General features: G+C 44.9%; 1 protein-coding gene across 1 annotated transcript in view; it reads left to right on the top strand.

Annotated features, from left to right (window-relative positions):
* LOC136629217 (zinc finger protein 850-like) overlaps positions 1-26,699 on the top strand; it is an 83,402-nt gene extending 56,703 nt beyond the window's left edge. Inside the window, exon 6 of the mRNA XM_066605397.1 lies at positions 25,515-26,699. Within this exon, the coding sequence (XP_066461494.1) occupies positions 25,515-26,263 (749 nt within the window). The 3' untranslated portion in view covers positions 26,264-26,699. The remainder of the gene's footprint in view (positions 1-25,514) is intronic.
* The last annotated feature ends 231 nt before the right edge of the window (positions 26,700-26,930 follow it).

The raw sequence follows: 26,930 nt of genomic DNA, 5'->3' as shown, positions 1-26,930 counted from the left end.
GAGGGAGGGGAAACGGGAGATGGCCTGGAAATGGGAGATTGCGCCGTCCTTACCAGGCTATATAAACGGGCGCACAAACGTTTGAGTTGTGTGCCCGTTCACCCAATCTTTCACTTACAACGAAGCGTATATTGGCTGGCTGTGAAAACAGCCGGCCAATATGCGCTCTTGTGAAAGAAGCCTTAGGGTGAATTCACATGAACGTATATCGGCTCGGTTTTCACGCCGAGCCGATATACGTTGTACTCGTGTGCAGGGGGGAGGATGGAAGAGCCTTAGAGCAGGAACTGAGCTCCCGCCCCCTCTTTGCCTCCTCTCCGCCCCTCTGCATTATTTGCAATGGGGAGAGGCGGGGCGTGGCCAATCCGCACCACTTAGCCCCGCCCTGCCCCGCCTCTCCCCATTGCGAATAGTGCAGAGGGGCGGAGAGGAGGCAGAGAGGGGGGCGGGAGCTCAGTTCCTGCTCCTGGCTCTTCCATCCCCCCCCTGCAAACGAGGACAACGTATATCGGCTCGGCGTGAAAACCGAGCCGATATACGTTCGTGTGAACGCACCCTCAGTTTGTCTTTTTTTTATCAGTAGTTCCACTACTGCGTTTGTACACAGAATACACAGAATGATGAAAAAAGAGAGTTTCCCTAATTAGGTACATGCTATGTCATTTACATCTGCTAATTGTAATTAACATTGTGGTGAAAAGGTCAAGAATAAACAATAAGTAACATAATTACCGTCATCTTGTTGTAAAATTTGATTAATTAGAGATTTCACACAGAAGGAGTGTCAGGACAGGCTATGTGCTCCGCAGTATAACAGTCCATGCACTACTAATCCCAACATTCTGGCCAAAAAGGTCGGCCTATCTGAGTCAAACTCAAAGGATGAGGATGATGATGATATTGACCCTGGTATGCCCTAGCCCCTGGATCTGTAGTAGGTCTGGTGCAGAGTACTGGGGTAGAAAGGGTTAATATGGACAAACACTCCATCTCTGCTTAGGGAATCTGTTAAAAATGATGTTGAAAAGGACAAATTTGGGATTTATGATGTAATGTTGGAATCTGTAACACCGTATAGATAATGATGTGATAACGTCTGGTGTGTGAACTCTTTATATTCATAGTTGGGGTCCCGTTTCACCTTCTCCATTCTTTGTAGTAACATTATACTCGTAATATGGGACGTGTAGTATCCTTGGTGAGATGTATCGTTGGAAAGGTCACATGTCTAGTTCCATTATAATGCCATTGCAACGGTTAGAATACTGCATTGCAGAATCCTCATGCGTATCATTATAATATGGCACAGGCGTTATTTTGGATCTGGTATGGTGCTGTAATTCTGACATATGGAGTCTCAATATAATATCATATTTGTTATGTTTTTATGCCTTTCCTATTTTTGTTCACCATTACTATATGGAACGTATAAGTGATGTGGCACTGTGAAATTCACACACTTGCTCAAGGTTTACTATTGGAATTAGAGATGAGCGAGCACATTCGTCCGAGCTTGATGCTCGTTCGAGTATTAGGGTACTCGAGATGTTCATTACTCGAGACGAACACCACGTGTTACTCGAGTCAATTGCATTTCCTTCCCCGCATGTTTAGCGCCATTTTCTAGCCAATAGACATGGGGGGAAGGCATTACCACTTCCTGCTGTGATGTGCCAGCCCTCTCTTCCCCCCAGTAGTGAGTGGCTGGGCCGATCAGGTGACCACCGAGTACTTAAAGTGGTCCCGCCCGCGGCTCGCCTCAGATGCATGCTGGCAGAGGTTAGGGGAAGTGCTGCTGCTTATACAGGGAAAGTGTTAGCGTAGGATCCTGTCTTCAAGAACCCCAACGGTCCTTCTTAGGGCTACTCCTCATCGTGTGCATTATAGTTGTGGCTGGCTGGAAGCACTAGTGCACCAATTTGTTTTTTTAAGCATCCCGGGCTGTGCAGGCCATTTCAGCTATACTGTTCTGTGTGTGCTGTGCATAAGGCAGAGTGTAGGGACAGAGCTACTTATATAGGGAAAGTTATACAGTCCTCCATACAAGAACTCCAACGCTCCTTCTTAGGGCTACATCTTACCGTGTGCATTATAGTTGTGGCTGGCTGGAAGCACTAGTGCACCATTTATTTTTTTTAAGCATCCCGAGCTGTGCAGGCCATTTCAGCTATACTGTTCTGTGTGTGCTGTGCATAAGGCAGAGTGTAGGGACAGAGCTACTTATATAGGGAAAGTTATACAGTCCTCCATACAAGAACTCCAACGCTCCTTCTTAGGGCTACATCTTACCGTGTGCATTATAGTTGTGGCTGGCTGGAAGCACTAGTGCACCATTTATTTTTTTTAAGCATCCCGAGCTGTGCAGGCCATTTCAGCTATACTGTTCTGTGTGTGCTGTGCATAAGGCAGAGTGTAGGGACAGAGCTACTTATATAGGGAAAGTTATACAGTCCTCCATACAAGAACTCCAACGCTCCTTCTTAGGGCTACATCTTACCGTGTGCATTATAGTTGTGGCTGGCTGGGAGCAGTAGTGCATCCATTTTTGTATTACGCATCTAGGCCTGTTCTCAGCCTTTCAGTAATAGCTTTCTCAGCCTGCAGTGCCGTACAACCAGCTCTCACCGTGAAACTGCTCTCTAACATGTCCTAGCCTACTGCAAACTACCTCAGTTATACCATTCTGTGTCTGCAGTGCATAAAACAGAGTCTAGGGACACAGCTACTTATATAGGGAAAGTTATACAGTCCTCCTGATCCTCTGTACAAGAAACCCAACGCTCCTACCTAGGGCTACATCTCACCGTGTGCATTATAGTTGTGGCTGGCTGGGAGCAGTCATGCATCAATTTTTGTATTACGCATCTAGGCCTGTTCCCAGCCTTTCAGTAATAGCGTTCTCAGGCTGCAGTGCCGTACAACCAGCTCTCACCGTGAAACTGCTCTCTAATATTTCCTAGCCTACTGCAAACTACCATTCTGTGTCTACAGTGCCTTAGACAGAGGTCTCACCGCTAAACAGTACTGTAATATTTTCTGGGCCACTGCAAAGTATTTCAGCTCTGCTGCTGTGCAGAGCGTCTCACAATACCCTTTCCTTGGTGGGGTTGAGATAGCCGCAGTTACCAGCACTATCCACTGGCTTTAGAGTCTTCTCCCCCTCCATACAGCCTCTCTTATCTACAAGTCTCTGTGAGTGGTAAATTACCCCTAGGTATCAGCGCAAGACAGCGGGTTAATTTTTTCAAGTCACAGCATAGAGCCTCCGCTATCTACAAGTCTCTGTGTGCGGTGATTTAAGCCACAGTTGTCAGTGCTGTACAGTGGGGTAATTTATTTGAGCCCTGCTCTATCCTTAATCCACCATGATGAGGAGTAGGGGTAAGGGTCGAGGATGTGGACGTCCAAGTGAGGGTGTGGGCACAGGCCGAGTTTCTGTGCGTGGTGAATCACAGATGGCTGCTGAGGGATTAGGAGAGGGGCAAGTTTCTGGGCTCCCTAGCTTCATATCACAATTTATGGGTCCATGTGGTAGACCTTTATTACAAACACAGCAGTGTGAGCAGGTCCTTTCATGGATGGCAGAAAACGCGTCCAGAAATGTATCGACCACACAATCTTCTCCGCAGTCCACTACTCTCGGCCTAGGGACTGCAACTCTGAATCCAATGGCTGCTGCTCCTCCTTCCTCCCAGCCTCCTCACTCCAGGAAAAGGAGAGATTCTGAGCAGGCAGACTCCCAGGAACTGTTCTCGGGTCCCTGCCCTAAGTCGGAAAAAACGGTTCCTCACCCGAGTTTCTTGTGACCGATGCCCAACATTTGGAAATTTCCCTGAGTCCGGGTGATGAGGCTGGGCACTTCCAGCTACTGTCTCAAGAGCTTTTTGTGGAAGAGGAGGATGAAACACAGTTGTCTTTCAGTGAGGTTGTTGTAAGGGCAGTAAGTCCAAGCGAGGAGCAGACAGAGGATTCAGAGGAAGAGCTGCTGGATGATGAGGTGACTGACCCCACCTAGCTTGCTAAGCTTCAGAGGGGAAGGCAAGTGCAGCAGCAGGACAGGGCCACTGGAAGAGGCAGTGGGGTGGCCAGGGGGAGAGACAGGGCCAGAGCAAATAATCCCCCAACTGTTTCCCACAGCACCTACTCGCAGCAATCCTCCGTGCAGAGGGCTAGGTGTTCAAAGGTGTGAATGTTTTTTAGTGAGAGCGCGGCCGTCCGATGAACAGTGGTGTGCAACCTGTGCTGCATTAAGATCAGTCGGGAGCCACCACTACCAGCCTCACCACCACCAACATGCGTAGGCGTATGATGGCCAAGCACCCAACAAGGTGGAACAAAGGCCATTCATAGCCTCCGGGTAACACTACTGCCTCTTCCCTTGTGCCACAACCTGGCACACAGATCCAATCCCCCTCTCAGGATGCAAGCACGAGCGCCTCCTGGCCTGCACCCACACCCTCACCTTCATGGTCCTCCAGCAATGTCTCCCAGCACAACGTTCACCTGTCGCTAACACAAGTGTTGGAGTGAAAGCGGGAATACGCCACCACCCACACGCATGCACAATCTTTAAACGTGCACATTGCAAAATTACGAAGCCTGTAGATGCTGCCATACAGGCTAGTCGAAACTGAGGCTTTCAAAAACATGATGGCGGTGGCGGTCCCCAGCCACTAAAATTTTTCCTGGTGCGCCATCCCTGCCCTACACCAGCATGTCTCCCGCAACATAAACCGTGCCTCCACCAACGCTGTTACTGGGAAGGTCTACGATGGACACGTGGACAAGTGCTGGCGGGCAGGGACAGTACATCTCCCTGAAGGCACATTGGGTGAACTTGGTGGAGGCTGGGACCAAGTCAGAGCCTGGGACCGCTCACGTGCTACCCACACCGAGAATAACGGGTCCTACCTTGGCTATGGTTTCTCCGTCGTATTATCACTCTTCCTCCTCTGCCACCTCCACCTCTCAATTAAGAAGTGTGAGCATGTCACCAGCAGTCGGTAGCGCGCGTTGCGGCAGCACTGCAGTGGGGAAGTGTCAGCAAGCCGTGCTGAAACTAATCAGCTTAGGTGACAAGAGGCACACCACCCCCGAGCTGTTACAGGGTCTGACGGAGCAGACCGATCTCTGGCTTTCTCCAACCGGGCATGGTCGTGTGTGACAATGGCCATAACCTGGTGGCGGCTCTGCAGCTTGGCAGCCTCACACACGTGCAATGCCTGGCCCACATGTTCAATCTGGTGGTTCAGCGGTTTCTGAAAAACTACCCCACTTGTCTGACCTGCTCGGCAAGGTGCGCCACGTGAGCGCACATTTCCGCAAGTCCACCACGGATGCAGCCAGGACATTGCAACATCACTTTCAGCTGCCAGAGCACCAACTGCTGTGCGACGTGCCCACGCGCTGGAATTCTACGCTGCATATGTTGGCCAGAGTTTATGAGCAGCGTAGAGCAATTGTAGAATACCAGCTGCAGCATGGCCGGCAGAGTGGTAGTCAGACTCCGCTGTTCTTCACAGAGGAGTGGGCATGGATGGCCGACATCTGCCAGGTCCTCGGAAACTTTGAGCAGTCTACACAAATGGTGAGTGGCGATGCGGTCTTTATTAGTGTTACCATCCCGCTGCTTTGCCTGCTGAGAAGTTCGCTGCTAAGCTTTAAGGCTGACACTTTGTGGTTAGAACAGGAGATGGGGGATGACAGTATGTCGCTTTATAGCCAGATCACCCTCACGTCTGTATCTCAGTGCATTTTGGAGGAGGAGGAGGGGGAAGAGACTGCTGGGCACACTGCAGAGGGTACCCATGATGCTTCCCTCTCATCTGTTCAGCGTGTATGGGCTGAAGAGGAGGAGGATCATGAAATTCATCCTTCTAGTAAGGACAGCGATGTGTTGCGTACTGTGATTCTGGCACACATGGCTGACTTCATGTTAGGCTGCCTTTCCCGTGACCCTCACGTTAGATGCATTATGGCCAACACGGATTACTGGGTGTACACCCTTCTCAACCCACTGTATAAGGAGAACCTTTCTACTCTCATTCCCGAAGAGGAAAGGAGTACGAGAGTGATGTAATACCACAGGGCCCTGGGGGAAAAAATGATGCTAATGTTCCCATCTGCCATCGCTAGCAGTAGAAGATGTAGTTTAGAGGGCCAACTAGCAGGGGAGCCGTGGGGATCAGGCAGCATGTCCAGCGCAGGCAGGGGAACACTCTCCAAGGCCTTTGCCAGCTTTATGGCTCCCAGCAAGACTGTGTCACCACTCCCCAGTCAAGGCTGAGTCGGAGGGAGCACTGTAAAAAGAGGGAGGGTGAGGGAGTACATAGCTAATCGTACCACCGTCGTCCGCGATCCCTCTGCTCCATACAACTATTGGGTGTGAAAGCTGGACACGTGGCACAAACTTTCGCTGTACACACTGGAGGTTCTGGCCTGCCCTGCCGCTAGCGTGTTATCAGAGAGGGTGTTTAGTGTTGCTGGGGGGATCATCACGGATAAGCGTACCTACCTGTCAACTGACAGCACCGACATGCTTACACTCATTAAGATGAACAAATGCAGGATTTCCCCAGACTTCTCTTCTCCACCAGTGGAAAGCAGCGGATCATAAGATTTTTTAGCTGCAACAGGAGAAATATGCATCCTCTATCATCCCAAAAAAGGGTAGAAGTAGCTTGGTCTATCCCTCTCGGAACTTACTCCTCCTCCTCTTAAAACAGCATGTAATCATGCTGAACTGCCAATTTTTCTGCGGGCCAAAAGGCTCTGTTAAAACCAATTTTTTTTGGAGGGCTGCCTCCAGGCTCTGTTGCGAATTAAGCAACAATGAGCTCTATCTTTAAAAAATGTTTATGGGTTTCACCTGCCCTCCGGGTAAACCAATTTTTTAGCGGTACACTTATATTTTTGGTACACCAATTTTTCAGGCCTTCGCCTATACTCTTCGCAAACTAATTTTTCCAGGCTTCCCCTATACTCTTGGTAAACAAATTTTTTCTGGTGTTCGCCTATACTCTTGGTACACCAATGTTTCAGGGGTTCGCCTATACTCTTGGTACACAAATTTTTTCAGGTATTCGCCTATACTCTTGGTACACCAATGTTTCAGGGGTTCACCTATACTCTTGGTACACAATTTTTTTCAGGGGTTCGCCTATACTCTTGGTACACCAATGTTTCAGGGGTTCGCCTATACTCTTGGTACACAATTTTTTTCAGGTGTTCGCCTATACTCTTGGTACACCAATGTTTCAGGGGTTTGCCTATACTCTTGGTACACCAATGTTTCAGGTGTTCGCCTATACTCTTGGTACACCAATGTTTCAGGGGTTTGCCTATACTCTTGGTACACCAATGTTTCAGGGGTTCGCCCATACTTTTGGTACACAAATGTTTCAGGGGTTCGCCTATACGCTTGCTACATAAAGGTTTGAGTGGTTCGCCTATACTGTGGGTACAGAAATCCTTCAGTGGTTCGCCGATACACTTGCTACAGAAATGTTTGAGGAGTTCGCTTATACTCTTGCTACAGAAATGTTTCAGGGGTTCGCCTTTACACTTGCTACAGCAAGGTTTCAGGGTTTCGCCTATACTCTTGCTACAGAAATGTTTCAGGGGTTCGCCTATACTATTGCTAGAGAAAGGTTTCAGGGGTTCGCCTATACTCTTGGTACACCAATGTTTCAAGGGTTCGACTATACTCTTGGTACACCAATGTTTCAGGGGGTTCGCCTATATTCTTAGTACACCAATGTTTCAGGGGTTCACCTATAATCTTGGTACACAAATTTTTTAGGGGTTCGCCTATAATCTTGGTACACCAATGTTTTAGGGGTTCGCCTATACTCTTGGTACACAAATGTTTCAGGGTTTCGCCTATACTCTTGGTATACCAATGTTTCAGGGGTTCGCCCATACTCTTGGTGCACAAATGTTTCAGGGGTTCGCCTGTACACTTGCTACATAAAGGTTTGAGAGGTTCGCCTCTACTGTGGGTATAGAAATGTTTAAGGGGTTCGCCGATACACTTGCTACAGAAATGTTTGAGGAGTTCGCCTATACTCTTGGTGCACAAATGTTTCAGGGGTTCGCTTGTACACTTGCTACATAAAGGTTTGAGAGGTTCGCCTATACTATTGCTACAGAAAGGTTTCAGGGTTTAGCCTATACGCTTGCTACAGAAATGTTTGAGGGGTTCGCCTATACACTTGCTACAGAAATGTTTCAGGGGTTTGCCTATACTCTTGGTACACAAATGTTTCAGGGGTTCGCCTATACTCTTGGTACACCAATGTTTCAGGGGTTTGCCTATACTCTTGGTACAGAAATGTTTCAGGGGTTCACCTATACCCTTGCTACATAAAGGTTTGAGGGGTTCGCCTATACTGTAGGTAAAGAAATTTTTCAGGGGTTCGCCGATACACTTGCTACAGAAATGTTTGAGGAGTTCGCCTGTACTCTTGCTACATAAATGTTTCAGGGGTTCGGCTTTTCCATTGCGGTATTCAGCTGTCTGGCACATAAACAGAATGAATTGGGCAGAAGTGTGGGCAGAGGCCGAGGTCCTGGGTGGGGTGAAGCTCTGCCATGTTTGGGCACTCTCATTTCTTCATGTTTAATACTGGCCTTGGGTTTCATGGGCTCGCCTATGCTGTGGGTGTACAAAGGTTTTCCATAGCGGTGTTCAGCTGTCTGGTACAAATACACTGAATGACTTGGGTAGGGTGCAGTCGGCTTTCCCATCGTGGTGTGCAGCTGGGTCATACAAGGTAGGGCCTGGGACCGAGCCTGACCCTGGGCCCGCTCATGTACTTCCCACACATAGGATGGAGGGTCCTGCCTCGGTCATGGTTTCTTGGGCTTATTATGCCACCTCCCTCTCCTGCTTGGGGTCTGGGGATCAGCGCTGGTTGACATGTATTTGCTGTCGTGTTACCACAGTTATCTGAGACACTGATTTGGACCAATCCGAAGAAGCGTAACTGAATTAATGAGACGTTCACAGCAGTACTAGCATCCGAGTCCACTTTATGCCCACGATTGTTGAGGGTGTGGGCAGAGGCCGAGGTCCTGGGGGGGGAAGAGAATGCAATTGTGCCAGGTTTGGCCTGTGGAACTTCTTCATGGTACATCCAGTCTTTGGAGCGATGAAAGCAACCGCAACTGATTTAATGAGACGTTCACAGGATCACTGTATACCTGTGGTAGCTACTTTTGTGACAACTCCTGCTTCAAACCAATCTTTGGTGTTAGTATGCGCTGCTGCATTGTGGAGATGTGTAGAAGTGCTGGCATCTGAGTCCCCTTTATGCCAATGTTTGTGGCTCCTGACAATTTTGTGACGGAGGTGGCACTGTATTGGAATGATGATCGTACGTCAATCTATCATCATTTCTCATTAGCATTGTGGGCTATCACCCACAATTTCGAAGAGGGTCGCTGCCAGGCCCTGCCAACCCTCTGCAGTGGGTGTCTCTGGTCCTCCCCTTCCAAGACGCACTTATAAATAGACATGAGGTGTGGCTATCAAGCCAGCGTGTGGTATGAGGGCAGCTGAACGCTGCGCAGGGAAATTTTTGTGTGCACTGTGGACGCAGGCTCGTGCAGAGACTTGGACAGCAATGCCAGTATGTAACCCAGGAGAAGAGGCAGCGGTGTCATCCGCAGGCGGTGATTGGCCTTCATTGCACCTAGTGTGGTGCTTAGCTAAGATGTGCCAGCGCGTGTGCCTTGCTGCTTATGGTCGGCCCCAAGTAAATTGTTAGGGGGGTGACGCCAGGCTCTTGCCCCCAATTTGGCTTATTAGTGCGACCCGGGAGCCTTAGATGCTGCCCCTACCATCCCTTATCTGTTTCTGTGGTGTTTCCGTGACTTTTTGATGTTTTCAGGTGATTCACACAACCTCCCCTATGCAGAGCATGGGTTACCTTGAAAAATTCTAGAGTCTCCCATTTACTTCAGTGGGGTTCGTTACTCGAAATGAGCTCTCAAGCATTACGAAAAGCTCGACTTGAGTAACGAGCACCTTTGGTACTCGCTCATCTCTACTAATGAGGTTTTTTTAAAGTTGACAGAAAAATAAACTTAAAAAAATGTGAACAAGTTAGCAATTTTTTTTTACCCCGCATTCACACTGAACAATTATTGCTCGAATTTGCTGAATTCGACTGAACTAATTTTGAGCGATAATTGTTATGTGTAAAGAGGCCTTATATGTCGGTCGGCACCATATGGACCTTTGGCTTTTATTTAATCCTGAATTAAGGGGAGCATCAGTCTGGTTTGGGTAACACAAGCCCCCTCTGGGTTCTCTCCGTCTCCTGCTGGCAGCTCTACTTCTGCTCCGGTTAGTCTCATCTCTTCCAGGGTTATAAGAAGATCTCCAGAACCTCCAGGACGTCTTCTGGCACCGAGCCTTGGGGGGCTCTGAGGTCTGCTGGGGATAGCTGTCCTGTTGGAGGGTCCGATGCCCCCCCAGCTTCAGCCTCCTCACAGCAGACATGACGGTCTCTCCTGTGGCTTATCTATCTGGTTTTGGCCATATTGTGGTGACTTGTCTTGTGCTTCGGTCAGTAGAGGTGACATCTTGGGGTTCAGTATAGAAGACCTTCAGTGTTCAGTCTGCACCTAACAGAGCAGATGGGCCCCTCAGTGCTTCAGCCATCACATCTTGCTGCAGGGGGTTTGCAGTCATTCAGGGATTATTGACCATCTTCCTTCTCCACTTTCTGCCGTGTCCAAGTAGTGCAGCTCTGCTCCATGTACATCACACACACGGCTCTGCTACATCCATCCTGACCCCACACATCCCTTCAGCTCACCCAGCAGAGATCACAGCCAGCATAGCAGATTACCCCCTGGTCATGTGACCCCTGACTCCTCCCACACAGGTGATCACATGACGGTGACATCATCACAGGTCCTGGAAGCTGGAGGTCTGTGTGTCCCCTCATGTCAGGTCAGTGGGGAAGAACCCCTTCAGGACCGCTGGGGGAGGATTAACCCCTTTTGACCATCTTCCTCCTCAGGGATCTTGTGCAGCCGGTGATAGCGCCCCCTTTCTGCCATGTCCTTATAGTGTAGCTCTGCCCCATGTAGGTCGCATGCGCGGCTCTGCTCCCTGTGCTCCTTCAGTGACGCCTGCTTACCTGTCCAGCGTCTTCTATTCGGTTCTGCGGATGTGCCGGCCGGCGCTCATGCACAGTATAGACTACACCACGCCGTTGCTGGGTGATGGCGCTGATCTCAGAACCATTGCTGCAATGATGATTGCAGGATTGACGGCTTTCATTGTCTTCAAGGAAGCCGTCCGTGGGGAGACCGCACAAAATCGATTTCCGCTTGTGGACATGAAATTGCGTATTGCCATAGTGTGCTGCGGTTTTTGCAATGCAAATCCCCCCGTCTGCAGGCGGCCTTAATCAGTAGACTATTGAAGTATTTATTTATTTCTCTACCCATCCTGTTCTGGAATTGTTTTAAGTGCAATTTAATCACACCATGTCTGTGCCTTGTTATATAGATATATGTGTGTGTGCGTGTGTATATATATATATATATATATATATATATATATACATACACATGCCTCTTCGGATCTATATTATCATGCCTGAGGAAGAACCCTGAGAAGCTTGAAAGCTTGCTGTAACATCATGTATTTTTGTTAGCCAATGTAAAGGTATCATATCTACAAGATTAATTGGTTTCTCTTGCTGGGAACAATCACACTTTGGCCTGAAGATACTAACCGGCAAGTAATATGGACTTCAGTTTTCGGGGGCTTAGAGAGAGGGACAATCCTATTATACAGTGACGGACCCCACTGCAGGAGACACCAAACCCAGGGTCCGGGACCCGGTAGGCCGGCTGGTGAAGCATCTCATATGGCTCCATCTATAATCAGCCACCATCCTTCAATCATTATCTTTGCCATTTGTAAGTTCAGATTTCTCCCAGCACTTCTCTTCTGAAAGGCCGAGTAGCTCTGGGAGTGCAGAACTCACAGAGATAGGGATCTAGGACAGAGCCTATATTAGTGTAGTGTTATAAGTATATTAGTGTAGTGTAGGTGTAGTGGGATCAGTATATTAGTGTAGTGTAGGTGTAGTGGGATCAGTATATTAGTGTAGTGTAGGTGTAGTGGGATCAGTATATTAGTGTAGTGTAGGTGTAGTGGGATCAGTATATTAGTGTAGTGTGGGTGTAGTGGGATCAGTATATTAGTGTAGTGTGGGTGTAGTGGGATCAGTACATTAGTGTAGTGTAGGTGTAGTGTGATCAGTATATTAGTGTAATGTAGGTGTAGTGGGATCAGTATATTAGTGTAGTGTAGGTGTAGTGGGATCAGTATATTAGTGTAGTGTAGGTGTAGTGGGATCAGTATATTAGTGTAGTGTAGGTGTAGTGGGATCAGTATATTAGTGTAGTGTAGTTGTAGTGGGATCAGTATATTAGTGTAGTGTAGGTGTAGTGGGATCAGTATAGTAGTGCAGTGTAGGCGTAGTGGGATCAGTATATTAGTGTAGTGTGGGTGTAATGGGATCAGTATATTAGTGTAGTGTAGGTGTAGTGGGATCAGTATATTAGCGTAGTGTAGGTGTAGTGGGATCAGTATATTAGTGTAGTGTAGGTGTAGTGTGATCTGTATATTAGTGTAGTGTGGGTGTAGTGGGATCAGTATATTAGTGTAGTGTAGGTGTAGTGGGATCAGTATATTAGTGTAGTGTAGGTGTAGTGTGATCTGTATATTAGTGTAGTGCAGGTGTAGTGTGATCAGTATATTAGTGTAGTGTAGGTGTAGTGGGATCAGTATATTAGTGTAGTGTAGGTGTAGTGGGATTAGTGTAGTGTAGTTGTTATGTGATCAGTATATTAGTGTAGTGTAGGTTTAGTAGGATCAGTATATTAGTGTAGTGTAGGTTTAGTAGGATCAGTATATTAGTGTAGTGTAGGTGTAGTGGGATCAGTATATTAGTGTAGTGTAGTTGTAATGTGATCAGTATATTAGTGTAGTGTAGGTGTAGTGGGATCAGTATATTAGTGTAGTGTAGGTGTAGTGGGATCAGTATATTAGTGTAGTGCAGGTGTAGTGTGATCAGTATATTAGTGTAGTGTAGGTGTAGTGGGATCAGTATATTAGTGTAGTGTAGGTGTAGTGGGATCAGTATATTAGTGTAGTGTAGGTGTAGTGGGATCAGTAGATTAGTGTAGTGTAGGTGTAGTGGGATCAGTATATTAGTGTAGTGTAGGTGTAGTGGGATCAGTATATTAGTGTAGTGGAGGTGTAGTGGGATCAGTATATTAGTGCAGTGTAGGTGTAGTGGGATCAGTATATTAGTGCAGTGTAGGTGTAGTGGGATCAGTATATTAGTGCAGTGTAGGTGTAGTGGGATCAGTATATTAGTGTAGTGTAGGTGTAGTGGGATCAGTATATTAGTGCAGTGTAGGTGTAGTGGGATCAGTATATTAGTGTAGTGTAGGTGTAGTGGGATCAGTATATTAGTGTAGTGTAGGTGTAGTGGGATCAGTATATTAGTGTAGTGTAGGTGTAGTGGGATCAGTATATTAGTGTAGTGTAGGTGTAGTGGGATCAATATATTAGTGTAGTGCAGGTGTAGTGTGATCAGTATATTAGTGTAGTGTAGGTGTAGTGTGATCAGTATATTAGTGTAGTGCAGGTGTAGTGTGATCAGTATATTAGTGTAGTGTAGGTGTAGTGGGATCAGTATATTAGTGTAGTGTAGGTGTAGTGGGATCAGTATGTTAGTGTAGTGTAGGTGTAGTGGGATCAGTATATTAGTGTAGTGTAGGTGTAGTGGGATCAGTATATTACTGTGATGTAGGTGTAGTGTAATATGATTATTATTGTAGTGTGTAAATATATGGGGATACATGTTGCAGGACACTTGAAACAATGACTGCAATATATTTAATTTCCATTTGTCATTCAATGGGAAGCTTTATTAGGGAGTGACAAAAAAACTAGCTGGCAAAAAAAAAATAATTATATACTCACCTCTTTGCCGCTCAGTCGTGTCCTCCGTCTGGCTCCCCATTGATGAATGGCTGTGCGCTGCTTGTGATTAGCTGAGCGCTCAGCCAATTAGCACAGTCCATTCAGTAGGCTGGGATTTTTAAATCCCTGCCTGCTGAATGGGCTTCCCAGCAGTCCCGGGGAGCCAGCCGGAGGAAGCGCCAGAGCGGCGGAGAGGTAAGTAAATAGTTTTTCTTTTTTTCACCAGCCAAGGATGATTTGCAGAGAGAGGTGATTTTCAGCTAGGGATGATTTTCAAGCCATTCCACAAAAATTATTGTTGCGGGGGTTGCCTGAAAAACCACTGCTTTCAATGGGGCCGCAGCAGCGCTGATCCCATTGAAATCAATGGGATAGCATCCTGGACTTCTGCCACAGCTGTGATAGAGGACTCCTTCATCCCCACAGTGACCGCCGAGATGAAGGAAACCTCTGCCATAGCTGTGGCAGAAGCCTGCGAATACTCATTATGTTTTCAATGGGGCTGGTGTTGCTGCTGCCGGCCCCATTGAAAGCATTTAGTGAAATCGCAGAGTTTTCTATGCGCAGTAAGACGTGTATTTTTGCTCGCTCTCACAGCGCAAAAAAAAAATATCGCTAGTGGGTCGGCAGGCACCCTTAGGATGGAAAAGGGAGGTTTTTTGTTGCATATATTTCAGGCTTCATAAAACTCCTAATAGGTTCCCTTTAATACCTACTTAAAGGGGTTTTCCCATAATGTGCTTAACTATCATTCTATCATCCTTGGTTGCTGCTGACCAGGACATGTGACTGTGGCAGCCAATCACTGGCCACAGCAGTGAGCTTTTATAGTCAGTGATTGGCTGCAGCAGTCACATGTCCTGGTCAGCAGCAACCAGGAAGTACACAGGGGTTTGTAAGTAATTTTAAGTATTGGGATAACTCCTTCCCGCTGCAGGGAAAACATTTATGTTCTTAAGCATTGGGGTATGTATGGCAGAACATCGTGTGGCAATCTCCCATCTCCCGGGTGCCGGCTGTTTCTGACAGCCAGCTGATTAAAGCTGCTAACCCTTTAAATGCCGCTGTCAATTGTGAGATTGCAGGGAGCTGTACAGGTGTCATGGCAGAATGCCCATGAAGCTGTCCCCATAGGATAGCCTGATAGACTGCCTGGCGAACGCAGTATGATGTAAGGCTATGGCAGGTTGTTGTCCCCTATGGGGACTAAAGATAAAGTAAAAACAAGATCAATAAAGTTTTACTAATTGTAGAAAAAAAAAGCAATTAAAGTTTAAATCACCACCGTTTTGCCATATTTATAATAAAGGAATCTAAATCATAAATTAAAAATACATATTTGGTATCGCTGCATAAAAGTCTGATCTATCAAATTAATGCCTTATTTACCCCGCACGGTGAACGTCATCAGAAAAAAAAATAACACCAGAAATGCTTTTTTTTGGTCATCGTGTCTCCAAGAAACAATGAAATAAAAAGCTATTAAAAAGTCGTATGTATTACAAAATAGTACCAACAGAAACTACAGGATGTCCTGCAAAAAATGAGCCCTCACACAACTATGGAAAAAATAAAAATGTTATTGGGCGCAGAAGATGACGGCAGAAAATAATTTAAAAAAATTAAATGTACAATATGTGAAAACCAATAAAACTAGTATGGCCAAAAAAAAAAAAGTTTTGTATCATATTAATTGTACTGACCCGTATGATTAAATTATCATGTCATTTTTGTTGCCGTAGAAACAAGACGCACCGAAAAATGTTGGAATGTCATTTTTTTTTTCCCTTTTACTACACTTAGATTTTTTTTACAGTTTTTCAGTATATTATATGGTACATTAAATAAAAGCATTGAAAACTACAACTCGTCCTGCAAAAAACAAGCCCTCATACAGCGACGTCGATGAATAAATAAAGGAGTTACAATTTTTTTAAAAGGGGGGGAGGAAAAAACGAAAGCGAAATAAAAGGCCATGTCCGTAAGTGGTTAAATGTTTCCTATTATTATCACCAGTAAATGTATTTTTATGTTGTTGGTTTTTGTGGTTTTTATATTTGTTTATATTTTCTCCATTCAGGACCCTACATGATTGATTCATTAATGATGGAGGAAGACAGAAAGAAGATGGCAGAAAGTGTATTAAGAGTCACCCTAGAGATACTCTTCCAGCTTACTGGAGAGGTGAGCGATTCTGATGATGTCACATTACATCATTCTAATCTATGGTAAAAGCAAATTATGTCACTGGAGAGGTGATGGAATCTAGAAATGTCTGTAGCATCGGCATACTGTTAAGAGTCACAGTGGTGACCAAGACTCTGCGCTGAGGGAGCCCAGAGGCCACCTTCTGCCATATACAAATGCACATTCAGTGCATTACCGGCTGGTTGCACTGTCAGCCGCACCGCACGAAACACGCAGCCAGCAGTGCGACTAGCCTGAGAGAAAGCTGAAAAAAGGAAAAGGGATGCAGACATCGTACTGAGTGAGAGGAGCGGGGTGATGATGTCATCACCCTGCTGCTCCTGCATACACAGTGTACAGCGGCCACATCTGCCTGCCCTGCTGCTCTCCTCACACAGAGAAGTGGTCCGGCCCGGGGTATGCATGTGTCTATTGTAGCAACGCAGGGGGACACACTTGAGGCCACAACCAGAATATTGTCCACGTTTTTTTCTTTATTTACGGGCTGAACATAACATAAATGCACTCGTAATCTCCAGATAACAGAAAACAGGAAGAAAACGTCCTTCTTCAAGCCAACAGTCCAACAAAGCAAAACATACAAGTCCTTAAATCAGGGTGGCAAAGGCCCAGCAAACCTCAGTTGCAGTGTGTTGTGGTGTCTCCAGTTCAGCTTGCTTTGCGTCTGTGTCTTTCACACCAGGCAGCTCTGAACTCCCCCTTCACACTGCAACCTGCACCCATTTATACACCTCACCTGTCTGGGCAAGGTGGAACTCAGTACTGGAGTGAGGAACAGATTGGGTTTACAACCCGGATGCTAGTAGTCTCCATGATATGTACCTTCCGTCCCACACTTCACCTCTCACTCTACTACACTATCTATCTATCTATCTATCTATCTATCTATCTATCTATCTATCTATCTATCTATCTATCTATCTATCTATCTATCTATCTATCTATCTATCTATCTCTCCATCTCTCTGTTTCTCACATCTATCTCTGTTTCTCACATCTATCTCTGTTTCTCACATCTATCTCTGTTTCTCACATCTATCTCTGTTTCTCACATCTATCTCTCTTTCTCACATCTATCCCTCTCTCATATCTATCTCTTTCTCATATCTATCCCTCTCTCATATCTATCTATCTGTTGCTGATATACATCTCTCTTTATATACTGTATACAATTGCAGACTTTCCACACAATTAAAAAATGCATCAAAAACACATGCAGTTTATAATAGTGTATGCAGTTTCTTAAAAACGTATGTGGTCTTTAAGGCCTCATGTCCACGGGGAAAATCAGGCCCGCTATGGATTCTACATGGAGAATCTGCAGCAGGTCCCTCCTGCCCCGCGGACATGAGCGCTGAAAATAGGAATTTAAAAGAATTTACCCATCCGGAGCGGACCGGGAAGGTCTTCTCTTCCTCACAGACGGATCTTCTTTTTCGGCCAGCGGATGGACTCGTCACGCCGGCGGCACGTCGCCGACGTGCCACGCGCATGCGCCGGGCACATCTGCCGAGCTGAAGCAAGAAAGATCAGGCCGTGAGGAATAGAAGACCTTCCCGGTCCGCTCCGGATGAGTAAATTCTTTTAAATTCCTATTTTAGGTCTCCCGCGGATCCGGACGGCTTCCATAGGCTTCAATTAGAAGCCCGCGGAGACCCGCACGAAACTGGAGCATGGTCCAGATTTTTTCATGCTCCATTTTTTTAAAAATCCCTTTTATTGACCATCCGCGGGTATTTATCTACCCGCGGGTGGTCAATGCATCCCTATGGGGTGCGGATCCGCGCGCGGGAGAAGAGTTCAAATCCGCTGCGGATTTTAATTCTTCTTTTGCCCGTGGACATGAGGCCTGAATACTGCATGCAGTTTTTTCTTAGATGTTTTTCTTAATTGTGGTTCAAAAGAACAACAATAAACATGAACCACCCTAAGGCCACTTACAGATGCATCCAGAAAACGCAGGTCGATATCGTGGCATTTTTGCAGCAGTTTCAAGCTGCATTTTTGAACTCATGGAAATAGCAAAAGGGGACATAAATCACCGCCTCATCATAGGAAACATCATTCTCCAATGTATGCCTCCAATAAGTAATAAATAGCACTCACGTGGTGCTCAGTATATTACCCCCTCAGGAATATCCCCCGGCACCTAGTATGCTTGATTGCCTTTCATCCTCCTAAATCCTTGGTCTCTGATAATTCAAGAAGCCGCATGGGAAGGTAAGCACACTGGATAACAAGGGCTTAACACAGATCACCACAAAAAAAGCAAAAATCTTCCCCGCGCTCCAAGGGTTAAACCAAAAAATACAGACCACGGGTCCGTAAATTACCAATACTATTTCTTTTGCTACGCGTTTCAGCGTTCAAAATATGCCTTTTTCAAGCAACATATACAAACACATTAACAAAAATCTGTCTTATATACACACAAAATATAACACAGTCCTAAAACTGACCCGTGTGGTAGTCGCAGCGAACGCCATCAGAATGTCCGCCCTCCCTAGGGAGGAGATCTGATCATGTGACCTAGTCATGTGTCCATGATCACATGACTAGAATTCTCTACATGTGGAATGCATAATGCGTTCCACTCGCACTTCCTAAAACCATCTGCAATTAAGCCATATTTAACATATAACATATGGTAACTCCATCTGTATCAATCCACCTCATCAATATCAAAACGCTCATTAAACTATAGAAAAATAAGAATAATAAACATATATATATTTTTTTCTCATTAAAAAAATAACTTGCTAATGTCTCCTATAAAATAGGATTTATGTAAAAAAAAAAATTTGAATTATTTTTTTGATTATTTTTGTAAAAAATCTCAAACGATATATTTCTCCTTTTCCTCAAAATGTTTTTATATATAACTATATTTCAAGAATAATGACCATTATTCTTTATAATAATTTTGTTCTAAAAACTAAAACTATTTAAGCTATATAAAGATGGATACATATGTATAATATATAATATATATATTATATGAAAACAGATTTAATACCATTAAAATTTAATTTCCTCTAAAACCTCACCCGAACCAGCTGGTATTAGTGTATTTAAAGGCCCTTTATTCCAGCATCCCACACAAGAAAGGGATCGGGGCAATTGAAAAGATTCTTCATGAAGATCCTCTCATGCCCAAGAACCAGGCTTCATTCATTAAGGAATCTTTATCGTTCATTCTTAAGAACAAATATTTTACCTACAATAAAAAATTCTATAAACAGCAACAGGAAACGGTGATGGGAGCGAAATTCACCAACAGGGAACGGCGATGGGAGCGAAATTCACCAACAGGGAACGGCGATGGGAGCGAAATTCACCAACAGGGAACGGCGATGGGAGCGAAATTCACCCCCGCGTACGCAAACCTGTATATGGGTACATTTGAAGAAGAGTTTTTTAATGATAGTAGAATCAAGTGTCACAAGAGATTATTGACGATATTATCATTATATGGGAAGGGAACCAGGATGAATTAGGGAATTTGGTTAGCGAACTTAAAGGGGTTGTCCCACGGCCAAAACGAAAACATTTTCACACCCCAGTCCCCCATGTTAAGCAAGCATCACAAACTACCCATGTAAATCGTTTTTTTAGAGCGTTTCTACTCACCTTGAAGCTGTTTCATGAAGTTATAAAAATCTTCTTCCAAGATGGCCGCCGTCATTTCTCAAGGTACACCGCTGGTCTTCTCCCATGGTGCACTGCGGGTCTTCTCCCATAGTGCACCATGGATGTTCTTCTCCAGTCTGAGCTCCACTGCCGATTACAGCCACCTCATTGGCTGATCGGCACCACGTGATGGGGGCGGGGCTACGCGATGATGCTGAGAAGGGGGAGGAGCCAGGACGCAGCTCGTGAGCCCGGAGCCACCAGGAGATGATTCTTCTTTGCGCAAGCCCGACTGTTGCAGCGACCAGAGAAGAAGGCTTCAGTCGTCACCATGGAGACGGGGACGCCAGCTCCAGAGGGGGTAAGTGTATAACTTCTGTATGGCCAATATTTAATGCACGATGTATATTACAAAGTGCATTAATATGGCCATACAGAAGTGTATAACCCCACTTGTTTCTGCGGGACAACCCCTTTAATAGCAATAATTATAATCTTAGATTTACTGATAATATTAATTCAAGCCAAATAGTATTTCTGGACCTGGAACTTAGTCATGATTCACATAAAATGATCACTAAAACCCATTTTAAGAAGGTCAATAGCAGCAGTTATGTTGACTTCTATAGCTGTCATGCGCGACATTGGAAGGTAAATAATTAGGGATGAGCGAGCGTACTTGGATAAGCACTACTCGCTCGAGTAATGTGCTTTATCCGAGTATCGCTGTGCTCGTCCCTAAAGATTCGGGTGCCGGCACGGAGCGGGGAGCTGCAGGGGAGAGCGGGGAGGAACGGAGGGGAGATCTTTCTCTCCCTCTCTCCCACCCGCTCTCCCCTGCTCCCCGCTGTGACTCACCTGTCAGCCGCAGCGGCACCCGAATCTTCAGACCCGAGCACAGCGATACTCGGATAAAGCACATTACTCGAGCGAGTAGTGCTTTTCCGAGTACGCTCGCTCATCTCTATAAATAATCCATTTGGACAATTAAAAAGAATACGCAGGAACTGTTCTGGGGATGAAGATTTTAGAAATCAAGCCCAGGATCTGAAGAAGCGCTTTTTAGAAAAGAAATATCCAGAAAATTAATTGATTCCGCCTATGGTAGAATATTAGAAGAAAAAGAAGTAGGAGAGAAAGTATCTATTAATAGGGCCAAGCATGATGGAGAAAAGGGGACATAAAAAGGGATAAAGTGAAAAATATGGGACCGTGTTTTATCACTACGTCTTGTAGCCACCAATTAGGAAAATTATTACCAAGAATTGGAGTATTTTGGGTGATGAGCCGATCCTCACTGAATCCGTTTTAAGAATCCCAAATTAGTGTTTAGAAGAAATAAAACGATACAGAACATCCTGGCTGTAGAGTAATATGACACATAGTAGTGATCTGGGGGCGGGGATATTTAAGTGAAAGAAGAAAAACTGTAAATGTCGTCCGGATATTATATAGAATAGAAAATGTATTGAAATGGGGGGAGGAAAAAAACAATTTTCTCTAGATAGAGATTGAGCTGTGACACTACATTTGCTGTTTATTTATTAGAATGCTCTTGTGGCTTGAAATATGTCAAAAAATGTACTTAGAGGTCAGGTTTGTAGCCATAAGGGTGCATTCACACGAACGTATATCGGCTCGGTTTTCACGCCGAGCCGATATACGTCGTCTCTCTCTCTGCAGGGGGGGGGGGGGGGATGGAAGAGCCAGGAGCAGGAACTGAGCCTCCGCCCCCTCTCTGCCTCCTCTCCACCCCTCTGCACTATTTGCAATGGGGAGAGGTGGGATGGGGTCGAGGCTAATTCTCGGAACTTAGCCCCGCTCCCGTCCCACCTACTTTCATTGAAAATAGTGCAGAGGGGTGGAGAGGAGGCAGAGAGGGGGCGGGAGCTCAGTTCCTGCTCCTGGCTCTTCCATCCTCCCCCTCTGCACACGAGGACAACGTATATCAGCTCGGCGTGAAAACGAGCCGATATACATTCGTGGGAATGCACCTTAAGTTTAATATTAGAAGGGAAGTCAATAAACATAGTGTATCCTGTCATTTTTCGGAGGTCCATAATCATCAGACGACATGTCTCAAAGTCACTCCACTAGAGCGTATACCGTCCCATTCCATTAGTCAACTGAGAAGAAAAGAAATGTTCTAGACTTAAATACACCAATACCAGCTGGTCTGAATGAGGTTTTAGAAAAAATGTAATTTTAATAATGGTATTAAATCTGTTTATATCTTTTATATATATATATATATATATATGTGTGTGTGTGTGTGTGTGTGTGTGTGTGTGTGTGTGTGTGTGTGTATCTTTATATAGCTAAAACAGTTTTAGTTTTTAAAAAAAATTTATTATAAAGAATAATGGTCATTATTTTTGAAATATAGTTATATACAAAAACCTTTTGAGGAAAAGGAGAAATATATAGTTTGAGATTTTTAAAAAAATAATCAAAAAATTTTACAGGAGATATTAGCTAGACATTTTTTTAATGAGAAAATATATAAATGAGTTTATTATTCTTATTTTTCTATAGTTTAATGAGCGTTTTGATATTGATGAGGTGGATTGATACAGATGGAGTTACCATATGTTATATGTTAAATATGGCTTAATTGCAGATGGTTTTAGGAAGTGCGAGTGGAACGCATTATGCATTCCACATGTAGAGAATTCTAGTCATGTGATCATGGACACATGACTAGGTCACATGATCGGATCACCTCCCTAGGGAGGACGGACATTCTGATGGCGTTCGCTGCGACTACCACACGGGTCAGTTTTAGGACTGTGTTATATTTTGTGTGTATATAAGACAGATTTTTGTTAATGTGTTTGTATATGTTGCTGAAACGCGTAGCAAAATAAATAGTATTGGTCATTTACGGACCTGTGGTCTTCATCTTTTGGTTTAACCCTTGGAGCGCGGGGAAGATTTTTGCTTCTTTTGTGGTGATTTTTGAACTCGTGGTACAGTGTTTAACAGCGTTTATTAATGCACCCCATCATTGTGATGGGTGAGGAGGTGCGTTAAAAAACGTGAAGCCACAAATATAGAACAGACAGCTTTTGAGAATCATAGCATTAAAAAACGTGCGTTCCAGCTCAGGTCTGAGTAACCCCATTAAAATCAACCAGAGCGATCTACCGAGGTTAATATGGTGCTCAGGACGCTGCACTGTTAGCGGTAAAAAGCGGTCTGTGTGTCTGAGAGTGGCCTACAGGGCTACAAACAAATTGTCATATAGTGTAAGAAATGAGTCATGTTTGGAATGATTACACCAAGGGGCAGATCATGTATGGAAATTTGTTTTGCAGCTGTATGCAGCATGGTTTAGGTATGGGTACTGGGGTGGGGCAGAGCTGAACTTTTTGCATCCGGGCCCCTGAGCCTTTAATTACGCCCCTGGTCTGTAGTGATATTAATCAATGTCTCTCAATATACAGGATTACACAGTAGTGAAGAAGACCTCTAGTGATGGCTGTTGGACCCCCATATGTGATGGATGGGGAAGACCCCTGAGCCCAATCACGGGGCCCCCACCTCACCCCCTGATACATGAGGGCATCAATGTACAGAAGATTCTAGAACTCACCAAGAAGATGATTGAGCTGCTGACTGGAGAGGTGATGGTGCAGGGAATGCTGGGACATTATACAGTAACAGCACTGGAGGCTTCTGGGTAATGACTGTATATTGTGTTGTCAGGTTCCTATAAGGTGTCAGGATGTTGCTGTCTATTTCTCCATGGAGGAGTGGGAGTATTTAGAAGGACACAAGGATCTGTACAAGGAGCCGCTCCCATCACCAGGTAATAGACAGGACTAAATACACGGGGACTTTATTATCTGTATGTAAAGAATGACTTCAGTGTATGTCTGTGTTTCCTCCAGTTCCATCCAGTAAGAGAAGCCCACCAGAGAGATGTCCCCGTCCTCTTCTTCCACAGGACCATCAGGTAGATGGAGATGTCCCTCTGATCTGTAGGAGGCTGTGAAGCTCTTGTCTTTAGTCTTATTAGATGTCTTCTCCTTGTGTGATGAGGCCGGTGGAGATGACAGGATTACCGCTGACCAGAGACATTACATGTTGTCTGGATCTTCTCCCAGTTTTCTGGCGGTGGAGACTGGTGGTGGGAATAAGGAGCCAACAGGTTGGATTTATATCTATCTGCTCCTTCATTTCCCCCAAGACAAACAGTGGATATATCTGGTAGACGCCGATCTCCTCCACTGAGACAACATGCAGCGTGTCTAGCCATGCCAGATATACATGTGTATGAGGTTCCTGGGGGGTCATTGACCCGTCATCTAATATCTATGTCCGGCTTCTAGACCTGCAGCTATGTGGCTCAGATAACTACTCCGGTCAGGTCATTTGGGGTTTTCATGATGATTAATGATCATTTCATATGACTTCTCCAACCGTCTGCTGACTTTTACAATATTTGTCTCACAGCTTTTGTATCAGGATGAAGATCTGACTGATATTAATACTACAGAGACAATTGTGATGGTCAAAGAGGAGTTTGAAGAGGAGATTCCTACAGGTAACCGCCCAGGTGAGTAGTAACCACTAAATACAGCAGAGAGGAGTCACCGATTCTCCTCGGTCAGCGGCTGCAGATAGTTCTGTAGATTCATAAGCTCTGGGATCTGTCAGTTTCCGCTGGATGTTCCCCCATTCAGCCAGAGTACAAGCTAAATGTGGATGACATGTGATACCGTTCTAGGCGCTAACACATGATGGGCATCTATAATATGGGTGTAATTATGGGCACCACATCGTAATAATGACGCGATTATCTTATGTATTGTATCCATTATTTAGAAGAATAAATGTTTTGAAATAGATGAGTGTAAAATCCATCTGTAGTCCTGATATATAATATATGTATGTGAACGAGGCCGATTCCTTCATCGTTTGCTGTCAGTACTATTAAGATAAGAATATCTTCCCAATTTTAGAACTAAGTAAACTCTATTACTCTCCCAATGAAATGTTCTCTTGCACATTGGTTGTCATGGAGATGTGGAGAGAGAGAAAGATAACACCTTGGTGTCAGAACATCAAGATCTACTGGTCCTCTCTCTGAGGTCAACTGTTAGATTGTTATCTAATTGCTTATTTCTGTCTAATTGCATTTTGCTATGTGACCTGTAATTTATATAGAAATGTCAATATCATTTTTCTTCAATAATGGTAAAATCAGCTTTATACTTGGCAGGTGATAGTACCAGGAGCTCAGAGGTACGTCTGATATCTGTAGATTTTGAATTGGATGATAATGGTAGACAAGATGCATATGAAGAACCTGCCATTATCCCAAATATACCTTCAGCCCTTCATAGCAAAGATCCATCATCTAGTGCTTTTATACAGGCCCCATCTTCTGATCCATCACAGACTGTTAAGCAGAAGAAAAGTTACAGAAGAGGAGAACATCAAAGAGCTCACAGAGGGGAGAAGCTGTATTCATGTTCAGAATGTGGGAAGTGTTTTACTATCAAAGCAAATCTTGTTATACATCAGAGAAGTCACACAGGGGAGAAGCCATTTTCTTGCTCAGAATGTGGCAAATGTTTTATTCATAAAGCAAATCTTGTTGCACATCAGAGAACTCACACAGGAGAAAACCCATTTTTATGTTCAGAATGTGGGAAATATTTTACTAGCAAATCAAATCTTGTAACGCATCAGAAAATTCACACAGGGGAGAAGCCATTTTCATGTTCAGATTGTGGCAAAGGTTTTACTAGCAAATCAAATCTTGTAACACACCAGAAAATTCACACAGGGGAGAAGCCATTTTCATGTTCAGATTGTGGCAAAGGTTTTGCTCACAAAGCAAATCTGGTTATACATCAGAGAATTCACACAGGGGAGAAGACATTTTCTTGCTCAGAATGTGGCAAATGTTTTATTCATAAAGCAAATCTGGTTATACATCAGAGAAGTCACACAGGAGAAAAGCCATTTTTATGTTCAGAATGTGGGAAATATTTTACTAGCAAATCAAATTTTGTAACGCACCAGAAAATTCACACAGGGCGGAAGCCATTTTCATGTTCAGATTGTGACAAATGTTTTACTAGCAAAGCATATCTTGTAACACACCAGAAAATTCACACAGGGGAGAAGCCATTTTCATGTTCAGAATGTGGGAAATGTCTTACTAGCAAATCAAATCTTGTAACACACCAGAAAATTCACACAGGGGAGAAGCCATTTTCATGTTCAGATTGTGGCAAAGGTTTTGCTAGCAACGCAAATCTGGTTATACATCAGATAAGTCACACAGGAGAAAAGCCATTTTCATGTTCAGAATGTGGGAAACATTTTACTCTGAAATCAAATCTTGTTAAACATCAAAAAGGTCACACAGAAGAGAAGGCTTATTGATGTTCACTAGGAAATCACCGGTTTTTAAATATCCAAGTACTCACACAGAAAAGTGACTATTTTTTTGTTAAACTCCTCTGATTAGCAAATTCTCTAAAACAAGCAAAAACTGCTACGATTGGATGTTAACTAAAGGTCATTAAAGGGGTTGTCCCGCGATAGCAAGTGGGTTTATACACTTCTGTATGGCCATATTAATGCACTTTGTAATATTGCATCGTACATTAAATATAAGCCATACAGAAGTTATTCACTTACCTGCTCCGTTGCTGGCGTCCCCGTCTCCATGGTGCCGTCTAATTTCAGCGTCTAATCTCCTGATTAGACGCGCTCGCGCAGAAGGGTCTTCTCTAGAGATGAGCGAACGTACTCGGTAAAGCACTACTCGTCCGAGTAATGTGCTTTATCCGAGTATCTCCCCGCTCGTCCTGAAAGATTCGGGGAGCGCCGCTGCTGACAGGTGAGTTGCGGCGGGGAGCAGGGGAGAGCGGGCGGGAGAGAAGGAGAGAGAGATCTCCCCTCCGTTCCTCCCCGCTCTCCCCTGCAGCTCCCCGCTCCGCGGCGCTCCCCGAATCTTTCAGGACGAGCGGGGAGATACTCGGATAACACACATCCGTATATCGGCCGGGTTTTCACGCCCGGCCTATATACGGTGTCTCTATCTGCA

This window comes from Eleutherodactylus coqui, chromosome 5 (assembly GCF_035609145.1).
Source record: "Eleutherodactylus coqui strain aEleCoq1 chromosome 5, aEleCoq1.hap1, whole genome shotgun sequence".
Lineage (NCBI taxonomy): Eukaryota > Metazoa > Chordata > Amphibia > Anura > Eleutherodactylidae > Eleutherodactylus > Eleutherodactylus coqui.
Note: the sequence above shows the minus strand (reverse complement) of the source record. Positions and strands in the feature narration are given on the sequence as shown.